The sequence below is a fragment of the Bufo gargarizans genome, chromosome 2, assembly GCF_014858855.1.
Source record: "Bufo gargarizans isolate SCDJY-AF-19 chromosome 2, ASM1485885v1, whole genome shotgun sequence".
In the NCBI taxonomy this organism is placed as follows: domain Eukaryota; kingdom Metazoa; phylum Chordata; class Amphibia; order Anura; family Bufonidae; genus Bufo; species Bufo gargarizans.
Genome location: NC_058081.1, coordinates 539,403,135 through 539,430,555, shown reverse-complemented (window position 1 = coordinate 539,430,555; position 27,421 = coordinate 539,403,135). Strand labels below are relative to the sequence as shown.

The following is a 27,421-nucleotide window of genomic DNA, read 5'->3' as shown; positions in this document are numbered from 1 at the left end:
GCCCTGGCGTCATTGTGGCTGCTTTTTTTAGGCCTCTGCTCCGGAAAAAAGATATCCTTTGGACTTTCTGGTAGTACCTGAAGTTTTCCTAGACACCTCATTTCTCCTATTACTACCCCTATTAGACTGAGAACGGAAGGGTTTCTTATTAGGTTGCTGACTAGTGGAAGGGGACCCTTTCTTTCTGTCTCAGGCCTTTTCAAGCAAATCATCCAAGACAGGGCCAAACAAAAATTCTCCCTGACATGGAATAGCGCATACTTTGGCCTTGGAGGCAGAATCTCCCTTCCAATCCTTCAACCAAATATCTCTACGTGCTGAGTTAGATAGGGCGGAAGCTCTAGCTGAAAATTTTAGCGAATCTGCCGACACATCTGCCAGAAAATCAATGGCATTAAAAATAGTGGGAAAGGAAGACAGCAGCTGCTCTCTAGGGGTTCCCTCCTTTATATGATTCTCTAAATCTTTCACCCAAAGTTTTAGGGATCTAGCCACAGAAGTGGCCACAATGGCAGGTCTAAAAGCTCCCGCCGTAGCTTCCCAGCTCTTTTTAAATAAATTTCCACCCTTCTATCCATAGGGTCTTTTAGGGAACCTGTGTCTTCAAATGGAAGAGCTGCTTTTATGGAAATCTTGGCGACTGGAGCATCTAGTTTTAGGGCCCTATCCCAACAAGCAGATACTTCCTCATCAAATGGATATTTACATTTAATGGAAGAGGGAATTAAAAATGTCCTATATGGCTTACTCCATTTCCTATGATAACAGCAGCAATATTTTCATGCACATCAAAGCCCTTCATTTTTCTTGGACCTAGGCCCTCAAACATGGAGTCTCGTATAGATTGTGGTGCTTTACAATCGTCTAACCCCATGGGGACTCTGAGAACTCTGAGCAGAGAGCTAATATTCTCGGGCTGAAAAAGCGGTCTTCCTGCTACATGATCATTTAAGGATTCATCCAATGACAGTCTTTCTCCCTCTTCCTCCAATCCTGACAGTAATTTTTGATTGCTGGAGGGGGGATAGAGGCGGCTGTAGAGGTGCTGGTGCGACCCTCCAAGAGGCTGTTAACCGAATCCTTCACTGACTCCTTAACTTCATCCCAGATAATCTGTCTTAGACTGGTCATAAGAGACGGGGCCTAATTCTCGAATAACTTGCTTACACAGGCTTGACAGATAGGCTTTCCCCAGCCCGAGGGTAAATTTTTCTTACACATGGCACACTCTCTATCTTTAGATCTGGAGAACCTTCTACTCTCCTTGGAGACCTAAACACAAAGAAATAGCCCCATAAGAAATTGCAACCTTGGAGTCTATGGGGTATTAACCCCTCTTACCCCACCATGGTACCGAAGATTTATTGGTGGTTTCCGTTGGATCTGCGCACTGTGTCTGCTCCATGGTCACATGCTGTAGCAGCAAAAAATTTAAAAACAGACTGCTAGCTTCTTCTCCCGCTAGCAGTATGAGCTGGCTGAACTTAAACTCCGGGGGTGCACCGACTCCTCCCACTTCCAGTCTACAGCCTTGCGCTTCCTCCTACTGACAAAACCAGAAGTGTGTCAAACACCGGCAGCCGAACATGCGGACACGTCCGCAGAGGTCCACGCGTCCTGGAGGCTTGCATAGCTCCCAAACTGAGAAGGGACCGGAGCGGGAGAAAGAGTCATTGGTTCAGGCTCTGCAGCGGCTCCCTCAGAAGACTTACGCTGCTGGGTAAGCCCTCCTCATAATTAAATACAGGGGGCGCCCACAACTCTTTTGGTCATCGAAGCTGTGGTAAACAGAACTGGCATGTAGGGGGTTGGTCCCTCCTTTTAAAGTGGTTGTGGTTCCTGTTTCTTGTCCTGAGGAGGGGGCGGACACTATCCATGGGTGCTGTCATAGGCGAGCGGGGAAATGTAGCGTCCCCGGCTAAATGCACTTGTCCATGTGTCCGTGGTTAAGTGGACCTTCCCAGTAACTGCACTGGTCAGGGCACATGTTGGTGTAAGGCGGGCACGGTACACCTTATAAAAATAGTGGTGGCTGGGGACTGCATAACGTGGGACAGCCTGCGGAAGGACTTAGAGTCCACAAGCCTAAATTGCAACATTTCCAGGGCCATTAATTTGGAAAGCTGCACATTTACTGCTATGGCCTGTGGGTGGGTGGCTGGGTATTTGCGCTTGTGTTCAAATGCCTGGGCTGAGGACATTTGGATGCTGTGCTGTGACACGGAACTGGATGTGGTTGCTGATGGTGCTTGCGAAGGTCCAGTTGCAGGGTGGGAGGCATCCAGGCCTTTGCGTTCGACAGGCGATTGGCAGCACGTAACACAGGGGAAGAGGAGGCAGTGGTGTGACCTGCAGACACAGATTGTGGACCCAGGCCTTCCTCCCTCTTATTATGGGAGATTTCCGCAAGGGGGTGCTCTGTGGAACAGTTGCAGACCTGTTTTGTGTGGCCCGCCTTCTCCATTTTGCCACCCCACTTCCTATTCCAGCCTGTTGCGGTGCTGCTGATCCCTCCTCCTCTGTACTGCTTTCCTTGCTCCACTTTACACCTTCCCAGGTTGGGTCAGTGACTTCATCGTCCACCACCTCCATTTCCACTTCCTCACTCTGCTAATCCTCCTGACTTGACTTGTTGACCTAACCACAACCTCAGTGATTTACAACTGTGTCTCATCATCATCCACCTCATTAAACATTAATTGACATTCCCCACCATCATCTTCTTGTGACTGTGGATGCTCAGGAGTTTCTGAATCAGGGCACAAGATCTGTCCCTCTTCAAGTGTGCATGGCAAGAGGGCCAAATTTAGGAATGGCGAGGAAAAAAGGTCCTCGGAATATCCGAGTGCGCGAGCACTTGTTTGGCCAGACTCTTCATGGTGGGAGGAAGGAGTATCAAGACTAGACTTGGTGTAAGACAGGGTGGCGCTTAACTGACTAGAAGCATTATCCGCTGCAATCCAACCGACCACCTGGTCGCACTGGTCTGAATTCAAGAGTGGTGTCCAGCGCCACCCTTGCAAACTGGAACATGAAGCTAGGTATCATGGATGACAGTTTTCTTGTGCTCTGGCAGCAGGCACAGTTTCAACGTGCCCAGGGCCACGGGCTCTGCATGCACCATCAGCATCACAGCCACTTCCCTGTCCCTTACTGCTCACCTCCTTCATTTTAAATGTGATATATGCTTGAAAGTATGTCACATGTACAGTAGCGTAGGATTTGGAAGTGTATGTGCAATTTTTTTTTAAAAGGTATTTGGGATGTGGAAACATCACACAGGAGATATCCCGCAGATAATGTCAATGCTGTCACCAGCGGCAAATAAAAAATGACAGGGAATGTCACAGGTATTTCGGATAAGGAAATGTTATACAGGAGAGGTGCCACCGGTAATGTCACTGTCCAAAGCATCTGCGTAGAAAGTACACTGTCACAGATTAAAAAAATTAGGCGCACACTTTACACTGGAGATGTGGCACTGGTAATGTCACTGTCAGAAGCAGACACCGTCTATTGAAAAAGTACACTGGATGTCACAGATATTTTTGGGATGCGCACACTTTACACTGGAGATATTGGAAGTCTAATCTCACTGTCCCCAGCGGACACCGTCTATGTGCACACTTTACACAGATGTGACGCAGATAGTTTAACTGTCCGCAGCTGACACAGTCTACTGAAAAAGTACACTGGATGTCACTGATATTTTTGGGATGCGCACACTTTACACTGGAGATATTGGAAGTCTAATCTCACTGTCCCCAGCGGACACCGTCTATGTGCACACTTTACACAGATGTGACGCAGATAGTTTAACTGTCCGCAGCTGACACAGTCTACTGAAAAAGTACACTGGATGTCACTGATATTTTAGGCATGCGCACACTTTACACAGGAGATGTGGCATGGATAATTTACCTGTCTGCAGCGGCCTATTAGATGCTATTTAGCGCAGGATGCATTAAAAATATCTATTGCTGCTGTCACACACAATAGTCCTTAAAAGGACTTTTGGGTCTCTGAAAAGTTTTTGTAATAAAAATCTTCCTATAACACTCCTTACTTTCCCTTCCTATGTTCAGCTCTCCCTGACTAAGACTGAGTCGAACACGTGTCATCGGGTGCTTTATAGCACCTGATGATGTGTTTCGGCCAGCCAATTACTGTAATGCCAGTAGCCAACGTTTCCTATTTAACCGATTTTTTTTTTTTTTTCATTTGCTTGATGTATAAGGTTTTTTTTTTGCCACAATGTTCTGCATATATTCTTTAAACCAATTTTCAAGACTATTACTTTATAAACCAATAGACCTTATCTTAAACTGAGGCATTTAGGTGGGACAGTGCTAGTATCCATTGTAAAACAAGAATTGCTATTGATCCACTGTTTCTGCTGACTGGTTCTGTTGTTATGTAAGTTAAGATGAATGTGTCCTCATGCACAGGGCAGAGCTGTATGCACAGAACCTACATGAAGGCACACAAAGTCCCCGTGGCACCATACTATGGAGCTAAGGTTTTCCATGTGTCAATATTAATTTTGTACTGTTCCATTACTAGCATACTTTTTTAAAAATATGGAATTGAAAATTGTATAATGGCAATATACAGTAGGTGTTACGTTTTTGTATGTGCTTTTCATTTTAAGTAAATTTGACTTATAGAATATTGAAACACCGTGGGAAGTAGTTGAAAGCTATGTAATGCCAATTACCAAGGTAAAGATAATATATACATATACATTTACCTTATTGCTTTTCACAGTTTGACTTTCATGTGTTTTATGGATATTTGAGAATACTTTTTCAAACTGCAACAGTTTTAGGTTAAATGTACCTCTAAATGACAATACATTATTGACTTACAGAAGCTTTGCATCACTTTCATTAAAAATAACTATGACCCCTGCACGCAGCAAAATGATAGCTTTGTAGTCTAATTCACATGCAAATTATGTGCAGCCTCTCACCCTTGGTGACTACATGCCACGCGCTGTATCTCTTAAATAGAGTGAAGTAGTCTAGGTTTATGATATTTTTAACGTTATTCAACGTGCCTATGTTTGCTAGATATGGGATACACAGTGAATGTGCTAAATTAGAGCTTTGGATAATTAAGATCATGTTGAATACATTTTCTACCTGTTAGATGTAATATGTTTTGCGTTACATCTTAATAATAATAATAGGTGTGCATATTAATTGGTTATTTCATTTTGTTGTTTTTGTCTGAAGATTTTTGGCAAGATGTCGATATGATATTTTATGCCAGTTTCACATAAGTATTAAAATTCTGTGCAGGCCTTAAATTCCAATGGCAAATCTTGGTAAATCTTGATCACTAAGGCCCTAAATGCATACAGGTGGAAAGGGTTAAAGGACCATAACATCATACATTTCAGAAATCATTTCAACATTATTTTACCCCATGCCTAATAACTTTTGACCACTTTTGGTAGGTGCTAAAGATGAACTAATTGATTACAAATTGGATACGTTAGGAACGTCACAAAAATGTGTCTGCTTTTGCAATTCACTTCAAATTAACCCAAAGCCATTTTACTCTTAGTATTGGCAGGTAAAAAAAATGGGGGAGAAAGAAGACAGATGATCACATGACACTAAGAGGAAGAAGGGGGAAGAGCTTGCCCTGAAACACAGCCTCATAAGCCATTCAGCGGGGCAGTAGGAAGAGATATGCCTATGCTGAACCAGCCAATATATCATAGGGTGTTCAGCTTCTGACCAGGAATGAGTATGTCTTGCAGTGTCTGCAAGAAAAACTATTATAGAGTATACAGAGTATCTACAGAGTATATAATTAGCAGAGGTGACAAGTGGATCAGCCGGCACTCCGTAGTTTAAGCGAGCGGTGCAACTGTCCAGGGTCGGCGTCCAACGAGTATCCATATAAAGAAGACCAGCATTCGCTGATATCAATGCAATTTTTTCTTTATTGTATCACACGGAGGAACAATAACAAGTGACGCGTTTCGACTCTACGTGAGTCTTTGTCAAACCAGTCAGAGTGTCGGTCTTCTTTATATGTATATAATTAGCAGAGTCACAAGCAGCTATTGCAGTATGATAAAGACAATTTAGGGAAATAATAGATGTCATTGTGTAGATTTTAGGGAATTTGATCAGGGAAAGCTTTTAAGGAGTGAGGGGTTGGCCACACTGTGCTTAAGCTGTTTGCTGCTACAGAAAATCAGCCAGCAATTCTGCATTACAACACCGCAATAGCATTCTGCTGCAAACACAACTGCAACATTTTTCTGTGCATTATTTCCATGTTATTAAAAACGTTTCTTTATAGTAAAAGCATTTTATGACAATAATGCTATTTTTATACTTGTGCTTTTGAACACCTAGTTAAGACTATTCACTGCAAACATTGCATTGTTTTATTCATTTTAGAGGATGCATTATTGAAGCAGACTATGTTTTTCATTGACATTTTAGCACAATAATGTAATTGTTGAACCAGTGATATTACACACCTAGTTGAAATACAATTCACCGCAAAACACTGCATTGTTCTATTTGTGTAAGCAGTTGCCTTACTACATAAGAATTGTATTCAAAACATGTTTGTACAAAAATTATATTGTTTAACCAGTTTGATATTAAATGCATAGTTGAAAGACATTTCAACGCAAATATTTATTTTATGCACTTATATAGCACTAACATATTCTACAGTGCTTTACAGACATTAGTGTCCCCAATTGAGCTCACAATCTCACAATGGAGCTCACAATCTAAGTTCCCTAAGTTCAGTATGTCTTTGGAGTGTGGGGGGAAACCAGAGTACAAGGATGGAACCCACATAAACATGGGGAAAAACATGCAAACTCCACGCAGATGTTGTCTTTGGTCGGATTCCAAACTAGAACCCTAGCGCTGCAAAGCACCAGTGCTAACCACTGAACCATCACAATGCCAAAAATACTGCATTATTTCCAAAGTAAATTGTTAATACCAGTGTGCAATGTGTTTATAGAACACTGCCTCTGTCTTTAAATTATAGAAAAAACACTTGTACCATTTAATAATCTGTGTGTATCAAACCCGTGACATTTAATTTACAGGTAATCATGACTTTTCATTTATATACCTCATAGTCTGGAAAACAGAAGAGTGCAGAGTCAAATTGTCGGTAGTAGCAACAGTAGGGAGCAGAGGAGAAGGTGGTACTGAATGGCCCAAACCTCCCAAAAAATTGTCAGGGCCAATTTTGCTTCTATTGTAATCAGCTCAAGAACTGATGATGCTGTTGATACTGTGGGGACAAGACAAAACATGCCAGACCTAGAGCAAGCTTGTCTGCCTCTAGCTATGTTCAAGCAACTTCCATATGCTTTTTTTTTTCTCCTGCAGACAAATCTACAGCCATGTTCAAGATCTGCAGTATTTAAATAAGCCATGGGTGTTCAAACTCAAACATAGGCACCAGGACTTTATTGCAGCACAAGATATGGTATCAGCAGATTTTATGGGACAATAGAAATGGCCAGCATTCAGTCTGTCCTCCTTCTCCCAATCTTCTTTGTGGCAGCAAGACCACATCCCGAACCATTAAAGTATCTTTCTCATCATTATCAGCTTCTTCTTCTTCTGTTCAGACTCCTCCTACTTCTTTTCCTCCACTCCATTGTGAGACATCCATAGTGGAGTATGTGGCCATGAGAAAACTTTTCTCGACCAGCAATTCTATTATTTGCAAGCTGAACTTCCACCTGGCCAAGTTGCTGGCAGTGCGGTTGCTTCCATGCCATTTAATTGTGTTAATGGTGGCACAGTTCTGCACCTTCCCAAAAATGTAATTCTGCTCTATGAAATTTATACTTTTGCCTTGCTGTCCTTTTTTTTCCTTCAAAACAATTGTTTAAAATTTCAATTTTCACTGTGCAGCACGGTGTACGGGATAGTGGATACGTGAAACATCTGTTATGGGCAGCGAAGTGCATGTCTTTTGCGAGCCACTAGGTCAATGTTTTTTATGGCAAGACAGCACCTCAGTAACAAGGCAAGATCTTATCGATACCTCCACATTTGTGTTGGTCTGATTCCCCCACACAAGGTGCCTTTCTGCCTCATTCACGTCCTCCATTATGGGCATCCTTCCGTACCCAACATAAGCAGAACAGTGTTTCTCCCACTCCCCCTCTCTCCGGTCATATGTGTAAAATGAGCTTCCATGCTGCTTTAGAGCTGATCAGCCAGGGTAAGAGTAGCCATATAGCCGATCACTTGTTAAAGTGTATCAACCAACAAACATCCCGATGGCTGTTTCCCCATCAAATCTAACTGGACATGGTGGTCAGAAACAATAGCTGGAACATTATGACTCTGTTGCATTCAGGGGAAATAACACCTGCCCCCTGCATGGCACACATGATCAATTTAGTTGTGCAATGCTTTTTGAAAAAATACTGTGGCTTTCAGAGGCTGCAAGCCATGCCATCTTGCATATGGTAGAGTGCCTTTACAAACAGGGTAAATCAGTAAATGCTTTTGTTATGCACCAGACCACATTAACAGGGATAATATGTTGTTTCAAGAACAGGCAGTGGTAATGATCATTAGTGATAACTGTTGTGTACTCAGGGCCTTTAAATAACCCACCAGATTTGTCAGTAGGAACAACTGCAGCATCAATTATGTCACCCCTTCCTGTTATTTATATTAGAGCAGATGCTTACACTTATGCCACAGGAATGGTGGAAGAAAAACAGCTTATAAATTTTGCTACCCGCCCTGTAGCTGTTGAGAACCTCCCATGGAGGAGGAGGAGCTACCATCGGAAAAGGAGGAAGAGTTACTGGTGGATAAAGAGCAGGACTTAACTGATGATGGTGATCATTGCATCTAGTCATCTCAGTGAGGGCAGAACCAGAAAGAACTGGATCCTCAGCAAGCTAGCCAGAATAGCAAGCTGTATGTTTGCTTGCTTACTTAGTGACAGCTGTATTCTTACCATCAAGCAGTGCAATGATTACTGGATAGCCATGCTTTTAGATTCTCACTATCAAAGCAAAATGGGGGAACATTTTCCTGTTGCAGGAAGGGAGGCCACATTTTTATTACCAGGATACACTGTGTATGCAGCTTGCCACAGCTCTCAGTGAGCAGACTCCTCCTGGACAGCCACCTCCCACCGTCCCCCCTACTACAAGCAGCAGCCACAGCAGCACCAACAGTTCAGTATCATCAACATGATGGGCAATTTTTTAATGTGTTATGCCAGACGGACACAAATTAGTAAGTGAAGACCTACCACCTTAACACCTAAGTTGAGTCCTACCTGGACTGTGGGCTTTCTCCAGCGCATACCGTGTTTCCTGATCCCATGGACTTCTGGGCAGGCAGACTGAAACAGTGGCTCAAACTGCCTCAGCATGTTCTCTCTGTTCTGTCTTTTCCAGCCTCCAGTGTTATCTCACGGAGGGGTTTCATTGTGTCAGGGGACTTGTTGACACCTATATGGATAAAGTTGTCTGCTGCCAGTGTACAAAGTATCACTTTTGTCAAAATGAAAGCATTTTCATACTCCTCTGGCTGATGTGGATGAATATATGTGCGTCTGCTGACGGTGCCCCATCATGATACTGTCACTGTCTGCTTGCTTACCATCATGTTCTACCTCATGGCTACTGTAGCTATGTATGTCAGTGTCATTATTTGTTATTGCTGTCATGGTATTCAAGAGAAAATGCAAAAATTCATAATAAAAAAAATCTAACAAACAACATCTACTCCTAAAAATTCCTAGGAGACTAGAAGTAGTTATATATAAATTTGTATGGCAATTGGAGCAACTTTAGGTTGTGTAGAATCAATTTGGGTCTGAACTGAACTTTTTGAAAAATTTGCAAACCTGAAGTGAATCAAATCACTAATACATATACACAGTGACTAAAATAATACTTGACATAAATGTACACATACTGTATGAAAACAAGCAAACAAGATTAAATGAAAATCTTTTAACAGGAATTTAACTGAAGATTTTCCATCCCTATACAACAAAACCCATGCCTTTCATTACAGCCCATTCAAGATTAATTTAAACAATTGAAGTGTTTTTCAGAGTCTGATTAATTATTAGATTCTCTGAAGATTTCAACAGAGGCATCCACTTTGAGCCTCGCATGGTTATAAACTGTTATCTACAGATTTCAAGATTTCCAGATGATAATTTGTCTTTTGCTAAATTTTCTCACTATGGGAAAAGAAAAACAAGCAAGCAGCATGAGTTAACCAATTTTATTTTGAAAGCTGTTATATCATTTTGATGGGTAAAAATAATTTCTGTACTTATACTGTAGTATTGCAATAGGATAACTATATATATATATTAAAAAAAAATATTTGATTTAGTCTACTTTCACACTCGCTTTATGGCTTTCCGTTTGTGAGATCCATTCAGGGCTCTCACAAGCGGTCTAAAACGGATCAGTTTGCATTCTAATGCATTCTGAAAGGAAAAGGATCCGCTCAGAATGCATTAGTTTGCATCAGTTCAGTCTTCATTCCGCTTTGGAGATGGACACCAAAACGGAATGGAGACTGAGAACCAAAACTGCAATGGAGACTGAACTGATGCAAACTGAGCCAAACGGATCTGTCTTCCTGGTTCACGATGTAAGTCAATGGGAATGGATTCGTTTTCACTGACACAATTTGGCACAACAGAAAACCCATCCGTCCTCCATTGACTTTCAATGGTGTTCAAGACGGATCCGTCTTGGCTATGTTACAGATAATACAAATGGATCTGTTCTGAACGGATGCAGATGGTTGTATTATCTTAACGGATCCATCCATGACGGATCCGCACAAAACGCTAGTGTGAAAGTAGGTTAACATGATAAGGTACTATAAAAATATTTCAAATTCTCTAATATTGACCTACAAATCGTTAAGAGACAGAGACTTAATGGAGCCATGTTCTTAGAGACCTTAGTATTACCATATGTTATAATATACTTCATTCTTTTAAGTCTAAATTTAGTGAAATCTTCTTATTTTCACATACATTAATATAATTTCTGATTGAAGTGTACATCTCTACAAAATTAGGTGCATATTTGGCAGTTCATGGCTGGTGTAGATTTCATAAATGTGTTGATCCTGTTGATCCTGCTGTCATGACCCCTCCTCACCCTTGATACGCTAACTTTTTGGGAAAGTGGTGATGGCAGCAGAGAAATGGTAATTGTGCAAAAAATTGCAGTTTGGGATTTTTTTACTGCCAGAACACTGGTGTGTGTATGGGTTTGTTTGTGTGGGGATGATAAATTCCACCCTATGAACTTTAGTACATACAGTAATTACTATAGATGGCTTATATTGCTACAAGAGAATTGTTCAAACTTCAAGATACTGATGAGAGACACAATGATAAAGTCCCAATACAAACGCGATCAGCATGATCATTCAGCATTTATTTCCAGGATGCATAAATCAAAAATTCTGAATATTGAATCATCCAGGAAAAAAAAAAGTGTGATAGCATTCATATGTGCAAAAAAAGGAACTCTTTATCTGCATGTTGCACACACAAAATGGCAACATTTTGACCCACAAAGCATGAGCCAAATGTTTACTGCGTGAATCAAAATGTTGCATTACTTTTTTTTTTTTTACAATTGAATGCTGCCACACTTTTTCTTTTTAGGTACACAATGATTTCTACTTGATTCTTGGAAAGTTAATATTTAATGTAATAGTACAGCTGGAAAATCTATTTATATCCATTTCAAGGAAAAAAGTAATATGGTCTCTTATTGAGGTGGGACGTCGAATCCGTCGAATCCACAAATCCCTCGTATCTTGTTGGATTCGTGGACTAGAATCCCAAAGTAATTTAGTAAAATTTGAATCCGACGAATCCCGCAACGCTATATGGCAATTTAGACGACCCAAAAATGCTGCGATTAGTTTACCTAATGATACACGGACGCCGCCATGCTGCACAGTGCGGTGGGCGGGTGTATCAACGGAGGGCGGAGGGGCTGGGGGCCGGCACCTGGATTAGGAATGACAGCTGGAAGTGGTGCAGTCCCTGTATTGTAATGCACCGCCCCGCTCACTGTTGTATAATCTTATCTAACCTGTAGGCATTGCTAAGATATAATAATCATTTGTAATCCAGCTGTATTACTTACAACTAAGTTCCGGAGGAGGGAGGAGGCAGGCCGGGAGGGCGGCGCATCACTCACTACGTCATGCACCTGCACCTGCCTGCCTTCTCCCTCCCCTTTGCTATGGAACTTAGATGTAAGTAATACAGCTGGATTACAAATGATTATTATATTTTAACAATGCCTACAGGTTAGATAAGATTATTCAACAGTGAGAGGGGCCGGTGCAATAGAAAACAGGGACTGCACCGGTCCCCACTGTCACTCCTAATCCAGATGCCAGCCCCCTGCACCTGTATTGGAGGTCATTCACACTGCAGGGACACTGTTATGGGGGGATCTGTGGATGGCACATAGCAAAAGATGCCATATGTGTCATCCACAGATCCCCCCATCACAGTACCATCCAGAGATCCCTATAACAGTGCCATCCAGAGATCCCCCATAACAGTGCCATCCAGAGATCCCCCATAACAGTGCCATCCAAAGATCCCCCATAACAGTGCCATCCACAGAACCCCCATAACAGTGCCATCTACAGATCATCCATAACAGTGCAATCCACAGATCCCCACCATAGCAGTGCCATCCACAGATCCCCACCATAACAGTGCCATCCACAGATCCCCACCATAACAGTAACATCCACAGATACCCCCATAACAGTGCCATCCACAGATCTCCCCATAACAGTGCCATCCACAGATTCCCCCATAACAGTGCTATCCACAGATCCTCCCATGACAGTGCCATCCACAGATCCCCCCATAGCAGTGTCATCCACAGATCCCCCCCATAAGTGTTTGGATCACTTTGTTTCTTACACCGTTCACACAATTCTTATGTACAGGATTCGTAGGATTCGAGATTCAAAAGATTCAATATATTCGAGAACCTTTTCGGATTCAGATTAGAAAAAAATTGGATTCGTCCCACCTCTAGTCTTTTACCTGAATAAATTGTTTTAAAATTAGTTTGCTCTCTATAGTTCTCTATAGTTCCAATTGCATGATCTTTTCTTATAATTGTGTATGCCTCTTTTGATGCTGAAAATAAACACGAATTAGGGAAAAATGATGATAAACATTTTAAACTAGTTTATATTAATAGGAGTGGTAGGAAAAATATTGTTTCTTGAAATTATATTGTTTTTATGTCTCTTAAAATATTGTGTATGTTGGGGTAGTTGTATCTGCTTAATGTACAGGACATAGTGGGTGCAGCAGTATTGCTAGATTTGTGTACCTACCACTTAATCTATTCTTGACTGTGCAAAAACAGTTAGAATTTTTCATGAGCGTATATCATTGAAGTTAGTGTACCTAAATGTTCACAATTTTTCATTTAAGTGTTGTAAATAGTCTAATGTAATTTTTCTTCTGTAGTTTATTTTTTGATTTTCTATTTTTTTTTAACAAAAACAGGCCCCCAAAGTTCCTGCCTTCTAAGAGCTATTCACCGAGATAATCAGTTGCAGAGAGAATCTATACACTGCAGTGCCTTGCAAAAGTTTTCACCCCCCTTGACTTTTTTCGTATTTTGGTGCCTCACAACCTGGAATTAACATGGATTGTTTGAGGATTTGCATAATTTAATTTACAGAATATACCCGCAAAACTTTTATTTATTTTTTATTGTGAAGCAAACAACAAATAGGACAAAATAACAGAAAAAGTCAATATGCATAACTATATACACCCCCCTAACTATAACTATATACACCCCCCTAAAGTCAATACTTTGTAGAGCCTTCTTTTGCGGCAATCACAGCTCCAAGTCACTTTCGATAAGTCTCTATGAGCTTGCCACATCTTACCACTGGTATTTTGCCCATTCCTCCTTGCAAAACTTCTCCAGCTCCTTCAAGTTGGATAGTTTGCACTTATGAACAGCAATCTTTAAGTCTGACCACAGATTTTCTATTGGACTGAGATCTGGGCTTTGACTAGGCCAGTGTTTCCCAACCAGTGTGCCTCCAGCTGTTGCAAAACTACAACTCCCAGCATGACCGCATAGCCAAAGGCTGTCCAGGCATGCTGGGAGTTGTAGTTTTGCAACAGCTGGAGGCACACTGGTTGGGAAACACTGGACTAGGCCATTCCAATATATTTACATATTTCCCCTTAAACCACTCAAGTGTTGATTTGGCAGTGTATTTGGGGTCATTGTCCTGCTGGAAGGTGAACCTCCGTTCTAGCCTCAAATCACGCACACAGAGTGTTACAGGTTTTGCTAAAAAATATCCCTGTATTTAGCACCATCTTTCCCTCAACTCTGACCAGTTTCCCAGTCCCAGCTGCTGAAAACATCCCCACAGCATGATGCTGCCACAAACATGTTTCACTGTGGGGATGGTGTTCTTTGGGTGATGTGATGTGTTGGGTTTGCTCCAGACATAGCGTTTTCTTTGATGGTTGAAAAGTTCAATTTTAGTCTCATCAGACCAGAGCACCTTCCTCCATACATTTTGGGAGTCTCCCACATGCCTTTTTGTTTTTAGCTGAAAGTAATCACTTTCTAATGGCCACTCTGCCATAAAGCCCAACTCTATGGAGCGTAAGGCTTATTGTCGTCCTATGTACAGATACTCCAGTCTCTGATATGGAACTTTGCAGCTCCTCCAGGGTTACCTTAGGTCTTTGTGCTGCCTCTCTGATTAATGCCCTCCTTGCTTGTTCCATGAGTTTTGGTGGGTGGCCATCTCTTGGCAGGTTTGCTATTGTGCCATGTTCTTTCCATTTGGTTATGATAGATTTGATGGTGCTCCTGGGCATCATCAAAGATTTGGATATTTTTTTATAACCTAACCCTGACTTGTACTTCTCAACAACATTGTCCCTTACTTGTTTGGAGAGTTCCTTGGTCTTCATGGCAGTGTTTTGTTAGTGATGCCTCTTGCTTATGTGTTGCAGCCTATGGTGCCTTTAAAAAAAGGTGTGTAAATGTAATGACAGATCATGTAACACTTAGATTGCACATAGGTGGACATCATTTCACTAATTATGTGACTTCTAAAGGTAATTGGTCGCACCAGAGTTTTTTTTTATTGTTTTCCTAACAAAGGGGGTGAATACATATGCACATGCCAATTTTCTGTTTTCTATTTCTAAACAATAGTTTTATTTATATATTTTTCTTATTTCACTTCACCAAATTAGACTATTGTGTTCTTATCCATTACATAAAATTCAGATAAAAAAAAAACATTGAACTTAAGGCTATAATGTAACAAAATACAAAAAAAAGTCAAGGGGGTGAATACTTTTGCAAGGCACTTGTATGAGCTGTAGTGAGCACTATCCTGAGGGGAGCACATCTCCTTGCTCCTGCCCATGCCCTCTACGGACAGCAGTGCGGGATACAGGCAGAAGCAAAGAGATGTGCTCCCTTCATGACAACACTAAGCACTACAGCATTTATAATACCAATCAGTACCTGTACACCACATAAATATTTGCAGTGTACAGATTCTCTATACACTGTAGTTAATAGCACTCAGGAGGAAAGAACTTTTGGGGCCTTTTTTGTGATAAAATTAGAAAATCAAGAAATAAACTACATTAGAAAAATATTTTTAGGCTATTTCTAACACTTTGAAACAATATTGATTGAAGGGAAAGTTTAGGTACCCTTGCACAAAGTGTATATTTTTCACCATATTTGTATATTTTTAACCACCTCTTCTCCACTAAATACTACTATAAAAATTATCTCATTTCCTATTTTCAGATCCAGGAGGTTCAAAATTCACAATTGGCAAGTCCATCTGGTTGCTGTGGGCTCTTGTATTTAACAACTCTGTTCCAGTTGAAAACCCAAAAGGCACCACAAGTAAAATCATGGTCCTCATCTGGGCATTCTTTGCAGTAATATTTCTAGCCAGCTACACTGCCAATCTGGCTGCCTTCATGATCCAGGAGGAGTATGTGGATACTGTGTCTGGACTTAGCGATAAAAAAGTAAGAGCTTAAGAATTTCTATTGTTGATCTTCATTAAATTCACAAAACTCTGTAAATCTCAGTGGTCTAGACTTATCATGTAGTGAGAAAACTAGTTTCAAAAAGCAGATATGAAGAGGATATGCTTACAAAGAACTTTCTCATACAGAAACAAAAATATCTTTCACAGTTCACAAATATAAGCAATTTTAAGAGAAACATAGAATTAAATCATAATGAGAGACAAATATTCAACATGTTCTTATATAGTCCACAATTTGCTTTATATTACCCATACTGGCACATATGCTATTGCCACCTATGCACCTCCTATAGCTATTTCCCTGTGCATACACATACACACACATCTACAGTACTAATTATTGTGGCATTATCAGGTTAATGTTCAGATCAGATTTTGTCAACACTGACATTTTAACTGCTCTTTCAAATTTTAATGCACATACATTTTTTAAGGCCAGCATTTTTGACGTCGTTCTTAATAAAGCCCTAAACTGGTGGTGGATCTGCTGAAGTTTTTAAGAGGCGCCGGCCCATCCATAACTTTGGCGCATCCAGCACCAGTTCTAAATGTAAGACCACTTTCGAGTATTGTTAAGCAGGCAGATGTTGACTTTTAAGGACTTAATTTTAATAAGTAGCTCTATTGTGATAATTATTTTTTTTCTGATAATTATGCATTGTTTTCACAGAAGATTTGACAGCCAGAGACGTAAGATAGCTGCTTGTCTCACTCCCCTAAAGAAACAATGTCAGCGCATGGCCAAGCTAAATGTATCAGCTTATAGTAAAGTTGAGCTTGATAGCTAGTTGATAGTTACCAGCTCAATAAAATCTTGACAGAAAATTCGTAGGACGGTGTGCTGAATGTTAGACCATTCAAAAGTCCTCAGAACAAGTGTGAGCCATAAGTGCAATGTGTAACAACCCAGAGGCGAGGATGAGAGTAATAGTGGTGGTGGAACTCATGGACCTAGCTGGTTCCCTCTCCCTCACTCCTAGGGCCATAGAGTGAAAAGAGGTTACACCTGGTTGTTGTTTTTCCCCAGGGCACAGCTTGGTTGGAGTGGTTGGGATTCCTTTGGTGTTGCAGTGGCGTTGTGCAAACATGGAAGACAGAGAAGGAGGTTGCAGTTTAACATAAATACAAAGGCCCTAGCTGGTGCAAAGAAGACCTGGCTTAGTTGCCCATAACAACCAATCAGATTCCAACTTTTTCCAAATTAGCTCTGACAAATGAAAGGCAGAGCTTTATTTGTTGCTATGGGCAACTAAGCCAGTTTTCCTTTGCACTAGTTTTGATAAATCTACCCCAAAGTATTTACTAAAGAGCAAATACTTCCACAAGAAGGAGAAACCGATCTTAAACACTTCCATCCAAATTGAAGCAGGTTGTGGTAATCAGTGGGTTATCTCCAGGAGCTTCCTGCAGAGATGTGCTTTCATATATAACTTTGTACAATATAATACTTCATCATATAATACTTCACATCCCATTATAGCCAAGAGGTGCAGTTCCTCATACAATGTCTGCTATTCACACTGTGAAGTGCAGACCAAAACTCAGCACTTGCAAGCTGCCTCAATAATTTTACTGGGGGCTGAAAGCCTCTAGACCAGGCATCCTCAAACTGCGGCCCTCCAGCTGTTGTAAAACTACAACTCCCACAATGCCCTGCTGTCGGCTGATACCTGTAGGCTATTCAGGCATGCTGGGAGTTGTAGTTTTGCAACAGCTGGAGGGCCGCAGTTTGAGGATGCCTGCTCTAGACCAAAGAAATGGCTTTAAAGTTCAGTAGCCTCAGGTGAGCATCACCTTCAAAGACTTTGGCCACACACACACACACACCTTTAATGGCTGCTCAGTCTTCTTAAAAGTTCTTATCTACAATCTTTCTCTGGCATGTTTCCTGCCCTTCTCCATGATTCTGTGTCATATCACATAGCCAATCACTAGCAGGGGTCTAGTGGATCACTGCAAATCTATACTGTGGTACGTTTGCTCCAGTGTTTTTCTATACAGTTGTGTAGAAAGGGAGTCAGAGAGTCCATGCAATGGGGTTTGATGTGTTCATGATTGTATAAATATTTTTCCAGTCATTTACCCATATAAAAAGGATAGGGACCAACATAATTTAACAGTATTTAAACTAGGTAACTTTTGTTTCTAATGTCTTAATCTAGCTACAGTGTTTAGTTGTTTGTATAGACTTGTACACCAATACTTATTAGTGAGCAGCTGTAGATCCTTTTCATATTTTTCAAAGTAAATACCCTAAAACAGTCGAGTCCCAGTTTTGTAAAAAGTTATTTATTTTATTTGCTTTGTGCTATGCTTCTATGCTGTGTTTGCACATGGATCAGCTCATACTCAAGAAATGGGGCTATTTTGAGGTATTATTTCTGACATTATGGGAAGTGAACAACACAGTGATTATCATTATCCCAGGTGAATCAAGCTTATTCTCAAAAGAGAGCAGCTGTTGGCTGGTGAGATGTAACTAGAAACAGTTTGACAATCATTAACACATCCTTACAAAATGGGTAAGTATAGCTTCCGATTTGTTCGACTAAGCCAACTTGGACAGCATGACATAATGCGTTAACTCGACAGCAGGGTGGTGAAATCGTGGGCAGAAGTAAAAAGCCTATCATTAAACATGGTCTCCTTATAGCAATGCAACGTAAAAGAAGTATCATGACCTCAGCGTCATTGAACAGGTGCATACTGATGGGCCAGACATTTCCTTAATGAAACCACATGATAGCAGTAGTTGAATTGAGGAGTTAATCACTCTGAATTAAAAATACACATTAGCATCAATTGTTGAAAAGAAAGCCTGAGTCACCAGTGTTGGAAATTTTTCCAAATATATATAATTGCAAGAGACTTTAAGGATGTTTTATATATATATATATATATATATATATATATATATATATATATATATATATCTTCCAAATGTCAATAAAACCAGGCCAAAAATAAAACTGAATATCTTAAAATAGTTCATAGGATATAGAATAGTTGATGCCAACATTATACCACTTATTTCCACAAAGATTATAGCACAATTATCCTCTTCAATCAGCATTGATGGTTTATATATGTTAAGACATATCTAAATCAAACTGTTCATAATCCTATAAGGCTGTAAACACATTTTAGCACAGAAATCTTGAAATCTTGCCTGTGTTTTTAAGCTTTAGAAGAGATTGATGTAATCAAGGTATACACTGAAAATGCAAATAAGCACCAGGATACGTTGCAAATTATATTTTGATATATTGCTAATTGCTTTTCAGTTGGTGCATCCATCTGAAGCAGCATGCATGATTGCAGTTTTATGCTTAGAGTTAGATAGATAGATAGAAAGTTAAAAAAAAACTCACAATCAATAAATCTAATCATTAAATGTGAAACATGCACATATAATTATGCAGTACCGTATTTTTCACTTTATAAGACACACAAAGGCTTTAGAGGAGAAAAATGAGATAAAAAATATTTGTCAACAGACTCCCAAACTCCCAAATTAGATCACCAATCTTCATCAGACTGCAGATGAGACCCCCATATCAGACCTCAGAAGAGACCCTCATATCAAACCACTGATCAGACCAACATATGAGACCCTCACCAGACCCCAGATCAGACTCCCATACCAGACACCTATATCAGATCTCAGATCAAACCCCCATCATACATAAAATAAATGAACTTTCTTCTCCTGCTGATCCAACAGTCTCTCCTGCACTCTCCGCTCCCTGGTCTTCTCAGGGCCCACGCTGCACTGTGACCTGACTGCGTACATTACCAGGTAATAGTGTGCACACTATGTTCTGGTGCTGTGTGCAGTCAGAATATGTGCAGATCGGCGTTCAGAGGAAGATCAGGGAGTGGTGAGCACAGCCAGCGCTAGAAGCGCTAAAGTCACTGTTCCCTGCACCTCCTGCATATTAGTGAGTACTTCCATAATGGAAGCTCACACTAGTATTCAATTTATAAGACATGCTGCCATTTTTTCCCTACTATTATGGGGGAAAAAGTACATCTTACAAAGTGACAAATATGGTAATTAAATAAATATCACATTCTAAATTCTTCTAGCTTCACAGAGCTGAGATAAAACTGACAAGAGTTAATGAATACAGGAAAATCATAGGCTGAATACAACTGTCAAAGCATGGTTAGTGAAGTATTCATTAAATGTTCTCAGCTATATCTGAGCCAAATTGTATAGGACAAATAGCATGTGTTTGTGTCTTTTTCTAAGACTTCTAAATAGAAGAAAAAGTGCCCAAAACAAACGCATTAAAAAAAAATGTGATAACTAATGCCACCAAAAAGGTGACATTTTCACAAGCTCAAAAAAACACATGGAACACAGAAATATTTTAAAAACAGATACATAACTTAGCAGCAAAAAGAAAATTATAGTTTACCCAAATTTTGCACTACACAACACCGTTTAGCAACTTCCACCATTGTTATTTGTTTCCAGTGACAACCAGCAGGATTTTTCCATACTGGGATATGATGCAGGCTGTAACTGAGGATGGTCACACTCTTCATTAGCTATTGGCTGACTGTTCAATTGGCCAACAGTCTCCTTTTCGACTAACATTCTGTCTATCTCTTAAAAGTGACATATAGGCATGCCCTATAAATAGAGGCCAAATAATAATACTAGTCGGCAGTGTGAATAAAATAACTATTACATCTTGTAATAGACAGGCATATCCCTATAGAGAAATAGCAGGAGCATGAAGTTGTTTTCCACACATGTTTTCTCCACAATAATGTTATTGCCGTTAAATGTCAGAACAACCCTAAGGTTAAGTCTGACAGTGTATAGGTTAAAACCAGTGCTGACACTTCTTCATGCACTGAAAAAACACACATCATAAAAACCATCCGCTCAGTGAATTTATGTGAAATCAATGCTTTTAAAATATTAATCTCATGCTCTGTAGATAAAGCATTTATTCTGTAAAATCTCATGCTGATCTTTTGCTTTATTATATTGGCCCTCTGGTCTCTTGCTTCAGTCTTCCATTTAATTGCAACTATGCTGGATTAAATTTGGTACCTGTATATATTGTCAATACAGATATCTCCAACCTTATTTTCACTAAAATTAATTTATGGACTCCTATTTCTTATAAAAGAAATTCAATGCAAGATCACAACATGCTAGCAAAACCCTAAAGCCTCATTCACACATCCATGTTCATGCTCAAATCCGTGAGAAGGTTTTTAGTGATGCATCCGTGAAGCTGTCCGTTAAGGATCCATGTTGGGTCCGTGTGTCCGTTTTTTTGCTGTCCGTGTGCCATCCGTGTTTCACTGACACTGAACATCTGAAAAATAATATTTAAAGCATCTCTTCTTAATGATCCATGAAACACGGACAACCTTCTCACAGATTTTTTCCTCTAACGACAATAAACCAGATATAACGAGTTCAAAGGTGGGGTCCGATTTTAATTTAGATCTAATCCCAATCTTTCAAAAATGCATTGCCACAAAAGCTAAATGACTGGACAGCTCCTGAGAAGATGAATAAACCCAGCATGATAGCTTTTACACTTAGAGAAGCTAGAATCCCTACCCTTGTCATGGTACACTTTGGACAGTAATACCGGAGTGTAATATAGTCGATGCACTATTTTATATTGTATTAACCTATGTTGACTAGATACAGAAACTTTTTGAATATTTTGCTAAATCTCTCCCCAGTTAAGTGCGGTGCTCCTCAATTGCTTTTCCCATTTCTGAACACTTTTGAACTTTGTACCTCGTGCCGGAAGAAAAAAAACAAAAGTCCAGAAACTTTTGTTCCTGAATGTTAAGAATAGTTTTATTAGTTGCTAAATAAAATCTGTGTTTTAGTTGTGCATATCTGAAACATGACATAGCAGTGATGTCCGTACCGGGAATAATTTCCAATAAGGTCTTAAACTTAACTAACTTAAATAAATGTGCAACTCTAGTGACACCTCTTTGAATCAAATATTTATTGTCAATTAACATATAAAATTACCCTAAATTTCTATTATCCCAAAGGGGGGTAAAGTATAACATGGGAGAAGCCTGCAAGAGCACTCTTATCATTTTCCATACCTTCTGTAGCATCTTACTGATGGTACAAGTAAGTCTCCCAGCGGCTAATTGCCCGGTTTCGAGAATACAAAAAATATTCTTCAAAGGGCCATTATAGACGCGAAGAAGGTACTGTCCAAGATAATTCTCCCTATTATTCATACACCATTGTATTTGTGCACATAAGTAATATCCCTGAAAGAAGGTTAAAGCCAATCCCCCATCAACATATGCTAACCATAAACATTTTTGTTTAATACGTACTCTTTTCCTGCCCCATATCAGATCGTTAACTAGTCTTTCCAACATGTAAAAAAAAAGCATCTTCTATCCATATAGGGCAGACTGCCACAACATACAGTATCCATGGGAGCACTATCATTTGAACGAATGCAATTCTATCTGCTTGTGAAAGGGGAAGCTTCTGCCAAGATCTAATCCTCTCTTTAACTTTATTGATCATGGGGGTAACATTTAACTCATTATAGCTTTGTAGTTTTGGGCCTATTTTAATCCCCAGGTAATTTAAATGATCCAGGGGGGACAAAACTCAAACTATGATATCTTTTTTCAGGGCAGTGTGATTCAAAGAAAGTACAATAGATTTAGACCAGTTAATTTGATAGCCCGACATTCCACCAAATTCAGAAGAATGACCAATAAATCCATCACCAGCAAAGATTTTTTGGGGAGTGCCGGTTTTCTTTGATTCTTCTGATTTTGGGATTACCTCCACACAAACCGAGCACCCCTCAACCAGTACGCAGTGCCGCCTGACTTCATTACACAGTATTCCACCAAATTCATCTATAATCTGGGTAACACGAGGCACTGCTTTCCATCCGTCAATCAAGAATATTAAAACGTTGTCAGCGTAAAGACTAATTTTGTCTGTTGCCCCTCTTCCCCCAAAACCCCCTATCCCCTCGTCGGACCTGACTTTGCAAGCCAAAGGCTCCATAAAGACGGCAAAAAGCAGGGGGGAGAGCGGGCAACCCTGTTTGGTACCACGCTGTAATGGTATAATTGGGGAACTTAACACATTAATATTAACTCTAGCAATGGGCTGGGAATATAATAACTGTGTTTGCTCTATAAACTTATTTCCTAACTTCATCCAGTCCATGCTCTACCAGAGGAAGGACCACTCCACCCTGTCAGACACCCTGTCCTCCCCGCCAATCTGTATATTCAAAAACGCTCTAAGGATGTTGGACTGAATTTGACATCCCAAAATGAAACCCGTCTGATCGGGATGGACCAGGCTAGATATTACTTTCTTGAGTCGGTTCGCTAACAATTTGGCCAAGATCTTGTAATCCGTATTCAAAAGCGAAATAGGTCTATAAGAGACAATGTCACTACCATCTTTCCCCTTTTTCAAATTTTATTTAACTGATGCCTCCCTGAAAGAAGGGGGTAGTCTCCCCTTTGATTGATAAATATTGAAGGGTAAGCCATCCAAACCAGGGATAGAATTACCTTTTGTATCTGACAATGTCTCCTGCATCTCCTTCAATTGAATAGGGGAGTAGTGTTGAGCACGAATATTGGAATTGCTAATTTTTATCGCGAATATTGCCACTTCGAGAATTAGCGAATATTTAGAATATAGTGCTATATATTCGTTATATCGAATATTCAGCATTTTTTTTCCATCTGAACACAGGATTCCTCTTCTTGCTTGTGGGCCAATGAGAAGGAAGCAATGTCAAGTTCACAATACTTAGTGCACCAATCAGTAATCTGTAGTCAGACCTACTAAAATGTGAAGTTGTACGTAGCGCGAAAAAATATGCCGATTAACGCAATTGAAAATATATTGGAGCACTTGACTCTATCTGCATATAAAGCTATTCTAATGTTCTGCTATGCCAACCATTTTCTCCAGTCTCAGAAAACTTATAGCAGCTTGAAAAAATGTAGCCAAAGTGACCCACGCCTGTATTTCGCCTTACAAATTCGCATTACGCAATTTCTCACATTGCCGATTTATCGCATTCAAAAAAAAATTGAATTCTTGAAATTCGCAAATATATGACGAATATTCTACAAAATATTTGTGAAAAATTGCAAATTCGAATATGGCCCCTGCCGCTCATCACTATAGGGGAGTTGAGTATGTCTGATTCTTGTTCGGACAGCCTGGTGATAACGATGTGGCGCAAATAAGCCTATATGTTCTTCTCTTTACCATTTAATTCTGAATGATATAGAACAGAAAAATGATTTACGAATTCTAGCATAATCTTACTAGAATTATTCGTTAATTGCCTCAAACTAGTTCTCAGATGTCTAATTTTCTTATAGCCTCTTTAATTGGCAACTACCGCAGCAAGTAACTTCCCTGGCTTGTCTGCGTCACAATATTGTCTCTGACCTTGAAAGAACATTTTATGTTGCGCCTTATCATTAAGAAAAATGTTATATTCATCATTAGCATCTTTTAACTGCAACTGGGTCTGCTCATCAATCTTTAATGCAATGGCCGCCTCAAGCATCTTTATCCTCTCCTCCAAAAACGTCTCTTTTTGTTGAAAACTCAATTCTCTTCTTTTTAATTTTGCTATAATATAGTCCCCTAATAAAAGCCTTCAGCGCTTCTCACACAAAATGAATATATGTGTATCCGATGTTTTGACACCAAAATTGGGAGATATCTTTACTAATCAACTCCTGTTCACTTATTATATGTATCCAGTGAGGGTTGAGCCTAAGACTAGGTCTACACAACGACATTTGTCGCGCAACATTGTGTCGCACCATTGTCGCGCAGCAATTTTTATAATGATAGTCTATGGTGTCGCACTGCGACATGCAACATGCTGCGACTGTGATGCAAAAGTCTAAAAAAATCAATTTGAGATGGATTTTTCAACTGTCGCATCTCAATCACATAGTCTTGCATGTCGCAGTGCAACACCATAGACTATCATTATAAAAATTGTTACGCGACACATGTTGCCGTGCAGTTGTGCCCTATGTATCGCGCAACTTATAGTCGCGCGACACATGTCGTTGTTTAGACCTAGCCTAAAAGGTCTTGAGCAGCTCTTAAGATCTCTTTCCTTAATCAAAAGTAAAATCGGAGAATGATCTGAAATGTCATGGGCCTCATAGTTTATTTTACTTATTTGATCAATCATATCGCTATTAGCGAGTGCGAGGTCAATCCTCGACATAGCTTTATATTGGTTACTATAACATGAAAAGATCTTTCTATCACCGTATAAATATCTCCAGATATCAATAAGCTCCATAACACTGGTAAAGTCCCCCGAGACCAATACCGATCACTTATCTGAACTACAAATAAACAAGGCCAAACAAGAAAAAAACACTTGAGGAAAAAGGAGGATGATTATATATAAAGGCTAATATATACAGTCAGGTCCATAAATATTGGGACAGTGACACAATTCTAACATTTTTGGCTCTATACACCACCACAATGTATTTGAAATGAAACAAACAAGATGTGATTTAACTGGAGACTGTCAACTTTATTTTGAGGGTATTTACATCCAAATCAGGTGAACGGTGTAGGAATTACAACAGTTTGCATATGTGCCTCCCACTTGTTAAGGGACCAAAAGTAATGGGACAATTGGCTTCTACGCTGTTCCATGGCCAGGTGTGTGTTATTTCCTCATTATCTCAATTACAATGAGCAGATAAAAGGTCCAGAGTTTTTTTCAAGCATGCTATTTACATTTGGAAACTGTTGCCGTCAATTCTCAAGATGAGATCCAAAATGCTGTCACTATCAGTGAAGCAAGCCATCATTTGGCTGAGAAAAAAAAAAACATCAGAGAGATAGCAAAACATTAGGCGTGGCCAAAACACCTGTTTGGAACATTTTTAAAAAGAAGAGACGCATCAGTGAGCTCAAAAACAACAAAATACCCGGAAGACCACAGAAAACAACAAGAACTATTTTCATGGTGAAGAAAACACCCTTCACAACAGTTGGACTGATCAAGAACACTCTCCAGGAGGTAGGTGTATGTGTGTCAAAGTCAACAATCAAGAGAAGACTTCACCAGAGTGAATACAGAGGGTTCACCACAAGATGTAAACCATTAGTGAGCCTCAAAAACAGGAAGGCCGGATTAGAGTTTGCCAAACAACATCTAAAAAAGCCTACACAGTTCTGGAACAACATTCTATGGACAGATGAGACCAAGATCAACTTGTACCAGAATGATGGGAAGAGAAGAGTATGGAGAAGGAAAGGAACTGCTCATGATCCTAAGCATACCACCTCATCAGTGAGGCATGGTGGTGGTAGTGTCATGGCGTGGGCATGTATGGCTGCCAATGGAACTGGTTCTCTTGTATTTATTGATGATGTGACTGCTGACAAAAGCAGCAGGATGAATTCTGAAGTGTTTTGGGCTATATTATCTGCTCATATTCAGCCAAATGCTTCAGAACTCATTGGGCGACGCTTTACAGTGCAGATGGGCAATGACATAAAGCATACTGCAAAAGCAACCAAAGAGTTGTTTTTTTTTAAGGGAAAGAAGTGGAATGTTATGCAATGGCCAAGTCAATCACCTGAGCTGAATCCGATTGAGCTTGCATTTCACTTGCTGAAGACAAAACTGAAGGGAAAATGCCCCAAGAACAAGCAGGAACTGAAGACAGTTGCAGTAGAGGCCTGGCAGAGCATCACCAGGGATGAAACCGAGAGTCTGGTTGATGTCTATGTGTTCCAGACTTCAGGCTGTAATTGACTGCAAAGGTTTTGCAACCAAGTATTAAAAAGTGAAAGTTTGATTTATGATTATTATTCTGTCCTATTACTTTTGGTCCCTTAACAAGTGGGAGGCACATATGCAAACTATTGTAATTCCTACACCGTTCACCTGACTTGGATGTAAATACCCTCAAATTAAAGCTGCAGTTAAAGCACATCTTGTTTGTTTCATTTCAAATCCATTGTGGTGGTGTATAGAGCCAAAAAAATTAGAATTGTATTGATGTCCCAATATTTATGGACCTGACTTTAAGTTTACCAGTTCCAACGACCGTATGAAAAGACAATCTACCCTCTTTATCAATTAAGGGGTTGTTTCATGTCTACAAGCCCTCAGGGGAATCCTATTGCTCTATTGACCAGAATACATTTAAGCATGCTATTTTAACAGATAACTTTTGTGGCATAATGATATAATAAAGATGAATGGCTGGAATAA

At 40.0% G+C, this 27,421-nt stretch overlaps 1 protein-coding gene across 1 annotated transcript in view; it reads left to right on the top strand.

The window, feature by feature from the left end:
* GRIN2D (glutamate ionotropic receptor NMDA type subunit 2D) overlaps nt 1–27,421 on the top strand; it is a 456,113-nt gene that overhangs the window by 328,742 nt on the left and 99,950 nt on the right. The window contains exon 9 of the mRNA XM_044277508.1: nt 15,884–16,113. Within this exon, the coding sequence (XP_044133443.1) occupies nt 15,884–16,113 (230 nt within the window). The remainder of the gene's footprint in view (nt 1–15,883; nt 16,114–27,421) is intronic.